The sequence below is a fragment of the Montipora foliosa genome, chromosome 1, assembly GCF_036669935.1.
Source record: "Montipora foliosa isolate CH-2021 chromosome 1, ASM3666993v2, whole genome shotgun sequence".
In the NCBI taxonomy this organism is placed as follows: Eukaryota; Metazoa; Cnidaria; class Anthozoa; order Scleractinia; family Acroporidae; genus Montipora; species Montipora foliosa.
Genome location: NC_090869.1, coordinates 42,570,361 through 42,583,843, shown reverse-complemented (window position 1 = coordinate 42,583,843; position 13,483 = coordinate 42,570,361). Strand labels below are relative to the sequence as shown.

Genomic DNA, 13,483 nt, shown 5'->3' with positions numbered 1-13,483 from the left:
CATACGGTTCCAGGTTCTTCAACAACAGATGTTGGTAAAAGCAGACCAAAGGGAAGTCCGTTCTGTTCCACTAATTTTTTTCACTGCCTTCGCCATCCGTATGAACAAACAATATTTTGCATGCGTAGCTGAAAGAAAATTAAACAGCCGGCACTGAAAGGTGCTTGTATCTTTGAATGAATTCGGCCTCCTTTCACACAGGGTTTTGAATTCGATGTCATGCTTGAACTCTCATGGCGTATGCCTCCAGCCAACCCGCAGTAACTTTTCTCCATAAAACTAAACTAAAGAAAGGAATTGATGCAGCAGATATCTTACAGTAAACCAGCCCCGTTGATCAAAAGGACACAATGCCAGTATTCAAGCGCCTTTGCAAATTTCTGGCACGCATGAAAACAATCAATTTGAAATACTCTACAAAAGTATTACACATGATGTAAATGGCGTTTTGTTTGCGATTGAGTATATTCCTTATTTCGTTTTCCATGCGGCATTTCACGCCTTTTGAATAGTGCCTGCTAACCGATACTCTTTTCCGATCCAGCACGTGCTGTTTTCAATTCAGCTCGTAGTGCTTGGGAGATAAGTGAAGTTCCTTTGTCACACAATCACCGGAAGTCGCACAGGCTAACCTAACGCAAGGCAGTGCTCCCCCATTAATGCCAACTGGAGTCAATGTTTGATCATAACTAGTAGTTAGCACACAAACATAAGGAACAGAGACATTAAATGGCGTTTTGTTTGCGATTGAGTATATTCCTTATTTCGTTTTTCATGCCGCATTTCACGGCGCCATTCGCTCAAGTCTTGCTTTGTGATTTTATATTGATGATTTTATATTGTTGTCGATTGACTGATCGTCAATTTTTGTTGGTAAAACTAAAAAGCGAAGTCTTTCGAATGGAAAATGGCCCAGTTCTACATTTTAATCACAGGGATATATTATTCCACTCACTTATATGTTATTTTGTGATGCAGCGAGAAGCGAAAGTAATTTTCAAATGTTGGAAATTAAACATGAAGCGGAAGCGAGTGCGTTTCACTTGGAAACGCGGGTTGCAATTTTGTGAAACACTTCACTACAGTTGACACAGCTATTGTGTTGCTTTGAAACTAACAAAAGAACCTAAACAATGAAAACACAATGAGCCAATTCATACATACTAATTATATTTGATGAAGGCACGTTTTCGATGCGTGTGTTATAAACGCAGACGCGTGTGCGCAATTTTCTTATGCTCGTTTCATACGCATTGTTTGGGATGCTTATTTCTGGTCTGCATTGTAGCCCTGATCTTCCATTGCCTGGCAAGGTTATTAACAAGTACTGCAATCAACAAGGGGGCCAAATTAGTCCCTTGGGGAATACCACCCCTAGGCACAACATGACCAGAGATAGCACTACTTATTTTAAGCAACTGCGATCTATTTGTAAGTGACCGGTTTGCAAGTGTGAAGACTAAGCAGTTGGACAAGTTTTGTAGCAGATTCCTCACTAAACCCTGGTTGTGAAGCTGTTGATATCTTCACTGTCTCATGGGCAGGGGATTACAATTGGCTGTTTCCTCCACCATATCTGGTCCCTCATGTTTTGTGCCACATGTCAGATGGAAGGGAGGATGGAACCCTCTTAGTCCTGGAATGGCACTCTGCACCATGGTGGCCCCTGCTTATTACCAAGCGTGGTACGTGGAGGGGGTTTGTAACAAATTCCCTTAGGATCCAACCTTATGAGGGCATCTTTATTCCAGGAGCAGCTGCCAGCTGTGTCTTTGCAACTAGTGCGCCACCTTTTGGTCTACTGCCACTTCAGCTTTGCTTCTGTGGCTCCAATGTTGGGACTTATGAGGCTTGCTTGCTGCCTTATGTTACGCTTTATTTTAGCTACAATGACAGAGCCGCTGGTGATACCTTGGCGACCCATTCATGCCCTTGGCGGCTGGTGCCATGCACATCATCATGTCTGCTATTGTTTGAGTTTCAAGCTTGTTATGGGCACCTGTTTGCTTTTACTCAGCTGTTATGGCTTATCAGCTGTTTTGGCTCATAAGGCCTGTTATGGGCACCAAGCTGTTATGGCTTCCTTAATCCTTCTTTTATGGATCCAAGTTTTAGTGTGTGTACATGCATGTGGATCTACTCCTCTTTTATGGTACGTCAGCTTACTGGATTTGTCCCTGCTCTTATGGCATTGTGTTGCAGCTGTACAGCACATGGTGGAGGAGGTCATCTTCCCAGCTGAATTTCATGCAGTTCATTTTAACCATCCGGAATTGCAACAGCTATCAAAGGCGTTACCAGCTATATTGGTTTGTGATCGCACTGCTACAACAGTTGTGACTTATAAATCTGCGCGCTTATAAATCCTGGAAGTCATTGCCAGTCGTCACAATGCTGCTTTTTTGCCGGCAGATTCTGTGGTCTTCAAGCTGTACGTCATATCTCTCATTCAACAGACCCAGTCAGTGTCTTTGGTGAATTCTGCAGTGTACTCTGTGAGTTGGGTTCATAAAAAGAGTGGCTATCAGGAGCTGAGTGCGTATCCGGTAGTGCGGAAAGTGATCAGTTGCCTTGAGAAGGGTAACCTTGGTGACCTCCAGCTGGCAGCCTTGTTCTCCATGGGTTTCTTTGGTTTCCTTCGATGGGGTGACTTGCACAATTACATATTTGTCAGTAGACAGTTTTTATTTTGCTGATTCCCATGTAGCTATTTTTCTAGAAAAACAGAAGAATAATCAGTTCCTCAAAGGGTCATGGGTTTTGGTAGCCCGTTGCAGTTCAACCCCTTGCCCAGTCAAAATCATTGAGAAATCCTTGAGAGTTGGGAACCACTCCAAAGGCTCTCCGTTATTTTGATGCGTGTTGCATACCAAAAGAGGAGTTCATCTGTGGAAAGAGGCTTTGTCTTACAGTCGGGCAAAGGAGCTGATCAAGAAGGAACTTGGCAAGGAGGGTCTGGACCCCACTTCTGTATGTTTGGAACCCATAGCCTGCGTTCAGAAGGAGCTTCTGCGGCAGCAGCTCTCGGTGTGCCAGACAGACTCTTCGAGAGACATGGAGGTTGAAGAAGTGAGAAGGCTGGGAACAATTATGAAAAGGAGTCTTCAGACTCGCTTCTACTTGAACATTACAAAGTCAATTGAGGATGGACCTTGGCATTGTGTTTAATTCTGTTGTTTATGCCAACCGCTGGTGTAGTAAGAAGGCTCGGAACAATTTACATATAAAGAATGAGTCCTTGGACGTGCTTGTACTTGTTCAAAGTTAATTAAGGATGGACATTGCCATTGCCTTTGATCCCATGTTGTTCGTGCCAACAGCTTGTTTTCTCGTGTTTAATTACTAGACATCCAAGGAACTTTATTTCGATCATTACATTCCACTTTTGCCATTGAAATTGTGCGTGTTGCCGTTTTTTTGTGCGAGTAGAAAGTATGTTATGTACATTTGTGTGGTTCGGCTTGGCATGGCTCCCGGCGGTGCGTGAGAAGTGGGGTTTTCCACTGGCTGAGAAACGAAAGAAGCGGGAAACATTTTTCTCACACATGGCTGGGAGTCTGGGCACAGGTGTGCGGGGGGTTTCAGGTCCCATGGCTTGTGTAAGGTTTCAGTTGACATAACGCACGCACCCACCTGTGAAATACGTGTAGGATGTGTACTTAGAAGGTGAACTTACATGTATTCTCTGGCCACTTTTTTGTGTAATTGTAAGACAGTTGTGACCTCACACGGGAAAATTTACATCAACGTTTTAATGTTAAACAGACAAAACTAACTGCTAACTAACAGACTGGTAATGGACATGATTTTTTCAGTGCTTGCTGTGACGCTGTCTTTACAGTCATGTCACGATGACTTTTTGCTGACGGGTGCAAAAATAAATGCGATCGGCATATCATATAAAGTTTTTAAAAAATCATTTCTTTGAACTGAGAGCATTTCACCGTTTGCATCAGCGACTTATGTCCGGAATCACATCATGATGACCTCTTGCCAGCGCATGCCCATAATTAGCCGAATACTTTTCCTTGCAGAAAAATCAAATAAATGTGATCAGCGCATCATTGAGCCTTTGAAGAAAAATTTTGTGTCTGAAGTGAAAGCATTGTACCCTTGAAATCAGGAAATCGTACCCAACAGAACTGAAGATGTGGATATTACATGAATTAAAATCGTATTGTCGCGCTGAAATTCCACGCCAATAAATCATTCTTTACTGCTGAATTTACAACAAAACAACTCAAGCTGCAAAATTCTCAGCCTTAAATGATGAATTTCTGTACAAAACTGCTAATGAGTTGTGTTTTTAAGTTTACGAGTAACAGACGCAACGGCCTTGGACACCAAAGTTGTTTGTATTTTTTCACCTATCGCTGAGCATCACGCTTTACTTAAGTATTCACGTCCAAAACGACAGAAGGAGTTAAATACTCAATTTTAGGTGATGAATGGCTGTACAAAACTGTTAATGACGAGCCCTTTGCTTACAAGTAGTGTTTTTTAGTTTACGACTAAACGGATGCACCGGCACGAAGTTTGTTTTAATAATAATTATTATCGCTCTTAACGCTTTCATGTAAATTTCGATGTTAAAAAGGTTCTTGTGTGCAGTTTGTCGCTAGGTTTATATTTCTTCAAAAGCAAACTTGATCATCAGAAGGACTTGGCGCCATTAGAATAAGCATATGGTGAGATTTTTTGCTCTTTTAGTTATGCACCGACCAGCGAACAAGCAAATGATTTTCACATTCACCACACCGCAAACAATTGAGACTAAACAAAGACGCAAAGACAAGGCAACAAAAGAAAGACAAAAGGGGAGCTCATAAATACTAATGAGCCTTTTTGCATGTGTTTTGACTTGCATCTGCAGTTTTTGGTTCGCTTATCTCCGAGCTGCACTGCAAGCCTAACCGGCGAACAAATTTTTGACCCATCCACATCCAAACCGGCTGTAACTGGCTGCGCGCGACAACCTCTGAATTATCATAACCGGCCACAAACATGGTGGCTTGATCTTAGGCCTCTACCCACTCCCCCTTAGTAAAACTGTATTTTTTGTTGTCATGGAGATTTGGTAGGATAATTGACCAATCATCTGTCATTTCATCTTAGGAGTAGATAATCTATGGGAATTAATGGTAACCGAAACGTAGGTATGTTGTCTAAAGCTCTTAAATACCCCCGAGCACATTGCCCGTTTTCATGAAGTTAGCTGCGCAGAATTAAAGGCCTTCGTAGGGTTTGATGAAATGACTAGAAGGCATAAGATCTAAAATACATTTATTTACTACAGTTGCATGCGACTTTTCGATTGTGGCATTCATATCTACTTGGAAGCAGCACACGCGGCTTAATTATCACAGCTATTGATTCTACTTAATGTTCAAAATTCATGTTTTCTTACTGTAATCATACCAATCACTTACAAAAAAAAAGCTAAAAGAGTGTGAAAATGTTAATCAACAATCAGTGTATAATATAACTGTATTAAATATCCCTATGACAGAACTTACTCGCATGACACCTGGCATTTATTTTTGTTTTGGTAAACCTCCACTGTTTCTCCTTTTCTTTGTTCGACTCCACAGGAAACTTGTTAAAGACTAAAAGTTTTAAGTTTTAAGGCCTGGCCAAATGCTCGCAACATTTCAACCCAACATCATGCAAAATTGTTGCATAATGTTGCGACATGTTTGAACGGGCTGGGCAAATGCAAGCAACAGTTTCAACGCAACATTTCGATGTTTTGTTCCCCATGCCTCTGGCCCACAACAAGTGGACCTAGCATGCATGCCCTAGTGGAACAATTGAATGAAGGGGGTAGTTTCTAAAGAAACTGTGGTGCTGCGTCCGTGGGGAAGTAGTATACAAAAATTTGGTTTTATCAACGGAGTTGATAATGTAAATTGGCCACCGTACAGAGATTCTAAAAGCTGACGTTTCGAGCGTTAGCCCTTCGTCAGAGCAAATCGAGGAATTATGGGTTACATGTAGTTTATATAGTAGAGTAGAGTATACAATGTAGTAGAGTAGAGTAGTTTCATGTTGCCATGTTACCACCAATAGCGTAGCTTCCACTCTACTATATAAACTACACGTAACCCATAATTCCTCGATTCGCTCTGATGAAGGGCTAACGCTCGAAACGTCAGCTTTTTGTAGATTCGGTAAAAAAAAAAAATACTAAAAACTACGTGTAAGTGCAGCAGTCATCATTTTATTGTCACTGCTATTGTTTTGTTAAAGGGAGCAGTGTACACTGTATGACTTTTGTATAATGAAGTAGGGACCTTTTAGGGAAATCGTAGCAACTCATTGCTCTTGAGAATGATAATAATAATTATTATTAGGAGTCAAAAAGTAAGTACAATTATCTTGAATCACTATTAACTCTGTTATGGCTCAGTATGGGTGACGTGATTGTTAACATGATTTTGTTTAATTCTTAGATCATTCCTGGCTGTAATGGCACATCAGTGGAATCACTCGATTGGTGTAAAGGAAGGCTATTTACAGGAGGCCTTAATGCTGAAATTACCGAATGGAACTTGAAGAGCCTTTGTCCCAAGGTATTTGGATATTACTTTTTCCTGTTTCTTGCAAAAACTTCTTTTTACAACTCTACTGGTACATGTGTCCTATTCAGTGCTCAGAAGCAAGTTACCACCCTTTCTCTAGATGAATGTTTTCTCTTTTAATACAAGTCTTTTGTCTCAAGAGGTAGGGCTCTCATCTCGTGAGAGGGTTGAAAAGCTGTGTATGCGAAAAGTTTTGCCTTTTGAAAGCTTGTTGGTGTGTTGAGGACACATCTGCAGCTGGTGGATGATAATTTGTGACCCTCCAAGGGAAAAGAGTGAATATTAAAGGTGAACGCATGCGCACGGCACATTAGCACGTTGAAACAAAAGGAGTGCTCATGACTTAACACGTTAGCTACGTGTTAATAGCCTTTCTTATTAAAGTTGAAGCCTTTGTTTTTTACACACTATAGACAAGAGAGCATGCGATGAGCTTTCCGTGTGCTTACACACTTACTGTGTCAACTTCTAACACTCTGAACACGCTGATAATTCTATCGAGGCCAGGTCGCATGAACTATAAACTGCTATATTCCACTGCGGATGTCACACAAGCACAGAAGATTCAACATGGGCCAAAATAATATTGAAAGTAACACCTGTCAGATTGTTTCCGGACTGTCAGATTGTTTCCGGACTCTAAATTTTTCGTTTATTACACAAGTTTGACCGTCAAAGTTGTGTATTAAACAACTTTGACGGTCAAACTTGTGTAATACACAACTTTGACGGTCAAACTTGTGTATTACACAACTTTGACCGTCACTTTTGGCGGTCAAAGTTGTGTAATACACAAGTTTGACCGTGAAAGTTGTGTATTACACAAGTTTGACCGTCAAAGTTGTTTAATACACAACTTTGACGGTCAAACTTGTGTAATAAACGAAAAATTTAGAGTCCGGAAACAATCTGACAGTCCGGAAACAATCTGACAGGTGTTAGTATAATGGAAATAAAATGTCATTCAACACCATTCGATAGTTATCCCTTAGTTTATGATAATTATAAGGAAGGCTATTTTGCCACTAGTGAAGTTTACTTAATTAAATGCCAAGGTCGTCATTTAATTTACATTGTAAATATTTCGCCGTTGGTGAAGTTTCATTAACGGCAAAGTCGTCTCTCAGTTTAATACTTCTGTTTTTCTGGCTATAGCTTTCGAAGTGAACGATGGATGCTTTCGAAGTGAACGATGGATGCTTTCGAAGTGAACGAAGTGAACGATGGTTGTAAATTAAATGACGACCTTGGCATTTAATTAAGTAAACTTCACTAGTGGCAAAAGCTTGCAGACACAGTCTCATTTGACCAAGGTGACAGCACCTTGTAACAATTGCCTTGTAACAGCGCCTGGTGACGATTGCACTTCTACCAGCAGTCTATTAAAGTGGTCAAAACTTATGAATAAAGCAAGTGTGACAGACTTCAGTTAAAAATGACAAATTTTAAGACTAATTTGTCCATCGTCCATGTGGTCTGTCATGTTGATTTGTTGTTTAAATACAAAGGACAGAAACAAGGGCAAGAGGCGAGGTCACTGTACATGTATCTATTTGAAGTCGGTGTGTTTTGTGATGCGTTGTGTCACATACTGTGGAGACTGTTTATTGTTTAATTCCGGTATTTAACTACCCAAACTGAGGTTGTTGTCATCGCTTGTGTTTTTTTTTCGCACCATAAGTTTAAAAAAGCGTTTTGTCAAAGCTTGAGGAAAGTTTTGTACTACCGGTAGACCTTGCTTATTTGCGTGAGCATGGCTTTTTTCTGGGTAGTGCAATAGAAGCGCTAAATTTGAGCAAAGAGACCCTCTGCTGTTTCACATAATTCTGCTGTATACATTAAGTAAGCGGGATCAGTGGAGTTTCTAGCTCAGTGGGCAAACCGACCAGCATTGGTTTATCATCGGCAAATCAGTGACAAACAACGAACAGAAGATGATGCTGACGCTGGAAATGAACATATGTTACACGTCAAGTTGACTGCGTAAATTTCACATCCATTTGTTGACAAATCAAGTAAGCATGCAGAATGGATTTCATGATCTTTGATTAATCTTACATCTTGTTTATAATAAAGAACAGTAAACTACTCTTCTTTGGGTTTATGACCAAACTGTGTTTGAAGAAAAAGCACAGAGCTAGTACGGTGTCAAGGACAAAGGAATTTACTGTGTTTGTTTGTTCTTGCAAATACACATGCTAAGCGTCTTAGACAAAGTACCGTGCAAATGTGTTAGGACCGTGCTGTGCACGTGCAAACACCTTATTCACTGTTTTCCCGTGGAGGGTCACATCTATCATCAGGAAAAAAATACAAAACTGCATGTACATTTCTGATTTTGCAAGCTGTATAATCATGATGCTCATACAGTTAAATCAATTTGTTTTGTCATATTCTGCCTGCAGAGTTTGTTAATTTAGTGGTCAATTAATTTGTCCACTGTCCAGCCATGAAAACATGGTGACAAATTGCAGGATTTCATTTTTTACTATAGTTGGCACAATGACCATTTACTGTGCAGAGTTGTGTGATAAGAGTTATCCACAAGGCAATCTAGTTTCCTCTCCAAGAATTACACGTATTTCAAGGCAAAATACAAATTTTATTATACAGCACCAGTCTCAACTTGGAAGCTAAAGAAGTCATCAATCAGTAATATCTAATTATTGTTGTGCTCATTTAACAAGGGGATTTAACTACAGCTGCTGTTTTTTTGACAATTCAGGCAACAGTAGATTCTTTTGGTGGAGCAGTGTGGTGTTTGGCAGTTAATCATGCAAGAACTCAATTAGCAGTAAGTTTAAAAAATTTATAATATTGTACATGCCGGTCGTATAAACCTCTATGAACTTGACTAAAGGTGCAAATTTTTGCTAACAGATATATCAACTGTTCTAATGGTTACAAGGTAAGGCAGTGCTCAACTTTCAGGAAAAAACCGAGAGGTTAGCTGGCCCTTAAGTTTTCAGATATGGTTGCCAGTTCAAGTATTTTAGTCATCAAAAAATGCTGGCCCCTCAGGCCTTATACATTTCAACAAAAGAGAGGCTACAGGCTGTACCTCAAACCAATATGGTCCTAAGTTTCAATTAAAGGTGCTCTACTTGCAGTAATTTTGACTAGCAGTCAACATCGAAGTCTTTTCATATGTTGCAACACTGCCTTTGCTACACTACAAAATGTAAGTATATGTAACTTTACTTTTATTATGAAAGGTGCTGCTGCCGCTGGAAAGGCTGGGTGCCACTGGTGACAATAAATGTTGAAATCTGTTCACATGTTAAATTACAGCACTGGCTTTACAAGAGTGCACATAACTTTACTTAATGAAAGGGTCAGACCTGGTACACAGCAAGTATGCCATATAGCCACATTTAATGTTGAAATGAGAACTTTATTAAGTGTCAATGTCTTTAAGCTATAAGCTAATGGGGGACACTGTACAATAATAGTTGAATACCGGATACAAATCATAAAACAAGAAATGAAAGATCAACTTTCCTGATGTCCCTCTTCAACAAGTCCAGAGTTTCAATCATTCTTATTAAGAAGTATCTTGGCAACTTCAACTACATGTACATGTAAATGAGAGGTCCCATATAATTTTATTGAATTCCTATTGAATCTAACAGTTTGGAATCTTGGTTAAGTTTGAAGTCACTATTCATTAAGTTATACTGAGTGTTCTTTAAATTAAATTAAGTAAGTCAGAAATATTCGTGAGTATGATACAGTGCTTAACTTTAAACATCGTGGCAATTAATGTCTTGTAGACATCTATTGTACAACGTCAGTAGTTTGGCGCGGTCTAGCAGTTCTTGATAGGACACTGATCTTGTTTTGTTTACTGCTCTAAGCACTCATTCCTTAATCTGCTCAAGCTTTCTCCGATCCAATGCATTGCAAAAGTTCCAGACTAGATGGCATTAGGTTATATGGGACAGAATTGATGACTTGTAATAAGTGATAAGTTTAGCACTACAAGGTATCAAGTTGCATAGCCACACTTGGACCCCTACTTTTTGGCTGGGCTTGGTGTATACATGTACACTGTAGTTCACTTATGACTGGTAAAATTTAGTTTTTCATCAATTTGAAGTCCTAAAAGCTTTATTTCCCCCATTCTCTCACTAACATGTCCATCTACAGATATATCTTCATTATCAATGTTAGAGTGTACATTTCTTGGGTTGATTGTAAGTAGCTGAAACTTTTCTGGGTTGGCTGAAAGATAGTTGTTCTTGTACCAAGATAGAGCTTGCTCTCCTTGGATCTTTATACTTTGTGTAACTTTGTTGTGCTTCGTCCCCATTGCATACATCTGGTGGTCATTGGCGTACATACTCAGATCAGCGTTTTTTACATGGAATGACTTGTCATTTTGGAACACATTCCACAGCAGGGGACTGAAAGAGAGTTTTGTCTAAAGCCATAAGTTTCTTTACAGTAAGGGAATGGCAAAGAGAATCGAAGGCTTTACTCATATTATCTGTAGTCAGGATATACACCAGTTCCTTTCTGTCAACAGCTGATTTTCAGCCTTCTACGAGTTTAAATACCGGTATTTAGGTGCACAGCAGATCAATTGTGCACTGGCATTGAATCATGACATGTTGGAGTTTTTGCAAGTGATGGTCCGGAATTCCATAGAGGGGACTGGTTATAAATTCATGAATCAGTTTCTCATTATATTCACTAGTAAGGTATTTTTGTGTGTCAGTGTTTGTTATACAGTGTATGCACAGTGTATGTACAGTGTAGTTTAGTTTGTTTAGTTTATTAAGCTACTTATTATCAATCAATTGTGTAACTATATTTATCTCCTGATGCTAATGATTGTATTTTATTTATAGTTTATTCCTGTCATTTTTCATAGTCTGTTATTTGAAGCTTACAAATTGGTTTATTTTCTTCTTTATCCCTTTTTTTCCCTGCACAACTCGCCTCGACTAGCTTACGCTAAACGCGAGTTGTACACGTCCTTCTTTTAATTGTTAAATATTAATAAAGTTTTATTGTTGTTGTTGTTGTTGTTGTTGTATGCATTGCCATATCTTTGTGCAAGTCAAACCAGGAACCCAAATTTCTCGCCAAGTGCACAGGGATTACATCAACATGTCCAATTTAATACATTGTTAATATGAGAATATTGTGAGAATCAGCTGTCCTACAAATGATGTTATTAATCATGTGCTTTCAGTTTAATTTTGCCTGACGTAATGCTGTGTCCAATTTGGTGGATACCATTATAATGCAGTTATTGCTTGGTTTGCAGGCAGGATGTGAGGACGGTAGTGTGAGATTATTTGATGTCACAAATGATGGCTTGTGTTATAGCAAATCCCTTGATCAGCAGCAAGGTACAAAAATTAATTACTCTTTAGTGTTTAGAATTTCTTTCACAAACTTGCTCGGATGACCAGCATTTCACTAGAACTATGCAATCCTGACATAATGCTATCGTATTACAAAGGACAATAGATTACCTTGATACATACATGTAGGGCGCTTTCCTTTTGTCAGAACTAGCCCGCCAGACCAATTTTACAACAATTTTGAAGGAACACTTGCATGATAATCTCTCATATTCTTCTGGAGGAGTGTTGTAGAGTTAGTCCTTCCAAATGCCTGGTCTGGCCAGTCAGTTCTGTCAAATGGAAAGCGCCCATAGTGTAGTGTTCACCAAAATAAACTTTTATTAATGTAACAGAAGTTATGTAAAGAAGAACCAAAACCTAACCTAGCAAAACAGAAAACGGAATGATTTGCATACAGTTTTTTCAGTGCTACTGTATGTTGGTTCTCATTTCAGTTCCCAATGGAATCAATTGGTACCAATCATTAATTTTGCTATAGCAATTGACAACATAAGACTTCCTTGTGAAGAACACATCACATACATGTAGATGCTATGTGACTGAGCAGATGTATCTGTGTCTAAAACCACAAAAACCATTAAGTGATAACTCAATAATAGTTTTGGTAGTAAGACCCAGGGCCCAGTTGCTCAAAAACCAATTAACGCTAATCTAAGATTAAAAATTAACCAAGCAGTTTATTTCTCTACTCCCAAATGCTGTTCAACGCAGATTTTCGGCAGAACTTTACACGAGAAGACGTCAATCCTGAAAAACAAAAATAAGCAAAAGAAACTTTCACCAAAAAGTTGAAAACATGAAACAAAAGTTTACGCTAATCCTGGATTAAGTTAATCGGCTTTCGAGGAACCGGGCCCAGGATAATAATTGCTAGACCTGCTTTGGACAACTTTGCATAGGACTAGATTAGCCTATTAACTAGTAGAGCTTTGATTAAAAGGAAGGTTCTACATTCATAAAGTAGATATGTGCAGTGTCATTACTTTGCTTTGAAAAATCAGGTTTTTTTTTAGCTAGCGTTAATTTTGGTGGAAGCATGCCGGACATGTCCTTTCCTAGTTAGAAGCAATAATGTCATATTCTTGTGAAATACCAACTTAAAACTCATTACTGCGTTATTTTATAACTGAGTTAAATTTATCCGTTTTCTTTTTTTGTCGGGAAAAGTATTTCCTGTCATTCCCCTGCTAAGTAGTGTCTTTGTGCATAGAGTCTTCTGTGCATATTTGTGGTAGGTTTCTGGGAGTAGTAGAAGTGCGTAGATTTTATCCAGCGGACACAGTAGAATATTTTATTAACCTGCAATGGCATCGAAAGTCATTGGAACACGAATGGCATTTGAGTGGATCTTTAAACAAAATACACTCTTATGGAGCTCAAGAATGGAAGATCAATTGGATAAACAAGACAGGCGGTGAAAAATAAATATCTGGAATCTTAAAAAGCAACGAGTAATAGACTTCGTCCAGCCGTATCAAAGTGAGCTGTATTTCCAGTATTTTACTAACTTGTGATGACACTGAA

The 13,483-nt window shown here is 39.2% G+C and overlaps 1 protein-coding gene across 1 annotated transcript in view; it reads left to right on the top strand.

Moving 5' to 3' along the window:
• Positions 1-13,483, top strand: part of LOC137998965 (U3 small nucleolar RNA-associated protein 4 homolog) — a 46,244-nt gene that overhangs the window by 8,509 nt on the left and 24,252 nt on the right. Inside the window, exons 3-5 of the mRNA XM_068844809.1 lie at positions 6,453-6,572; positions 9,307-9,375; positions 11,857-11,941. Coding sequence (XP_068700910.1) covers positions 6,453-6,572; positions 9,307-9,375; positions 11,857-11,941 — 274 coding nt within the window. The remainder of the gene's footprint in view (positions 1-6,452; positions 6,573-9,306; positions 9,376-11,856; positions 11,942-13,483) is intronic.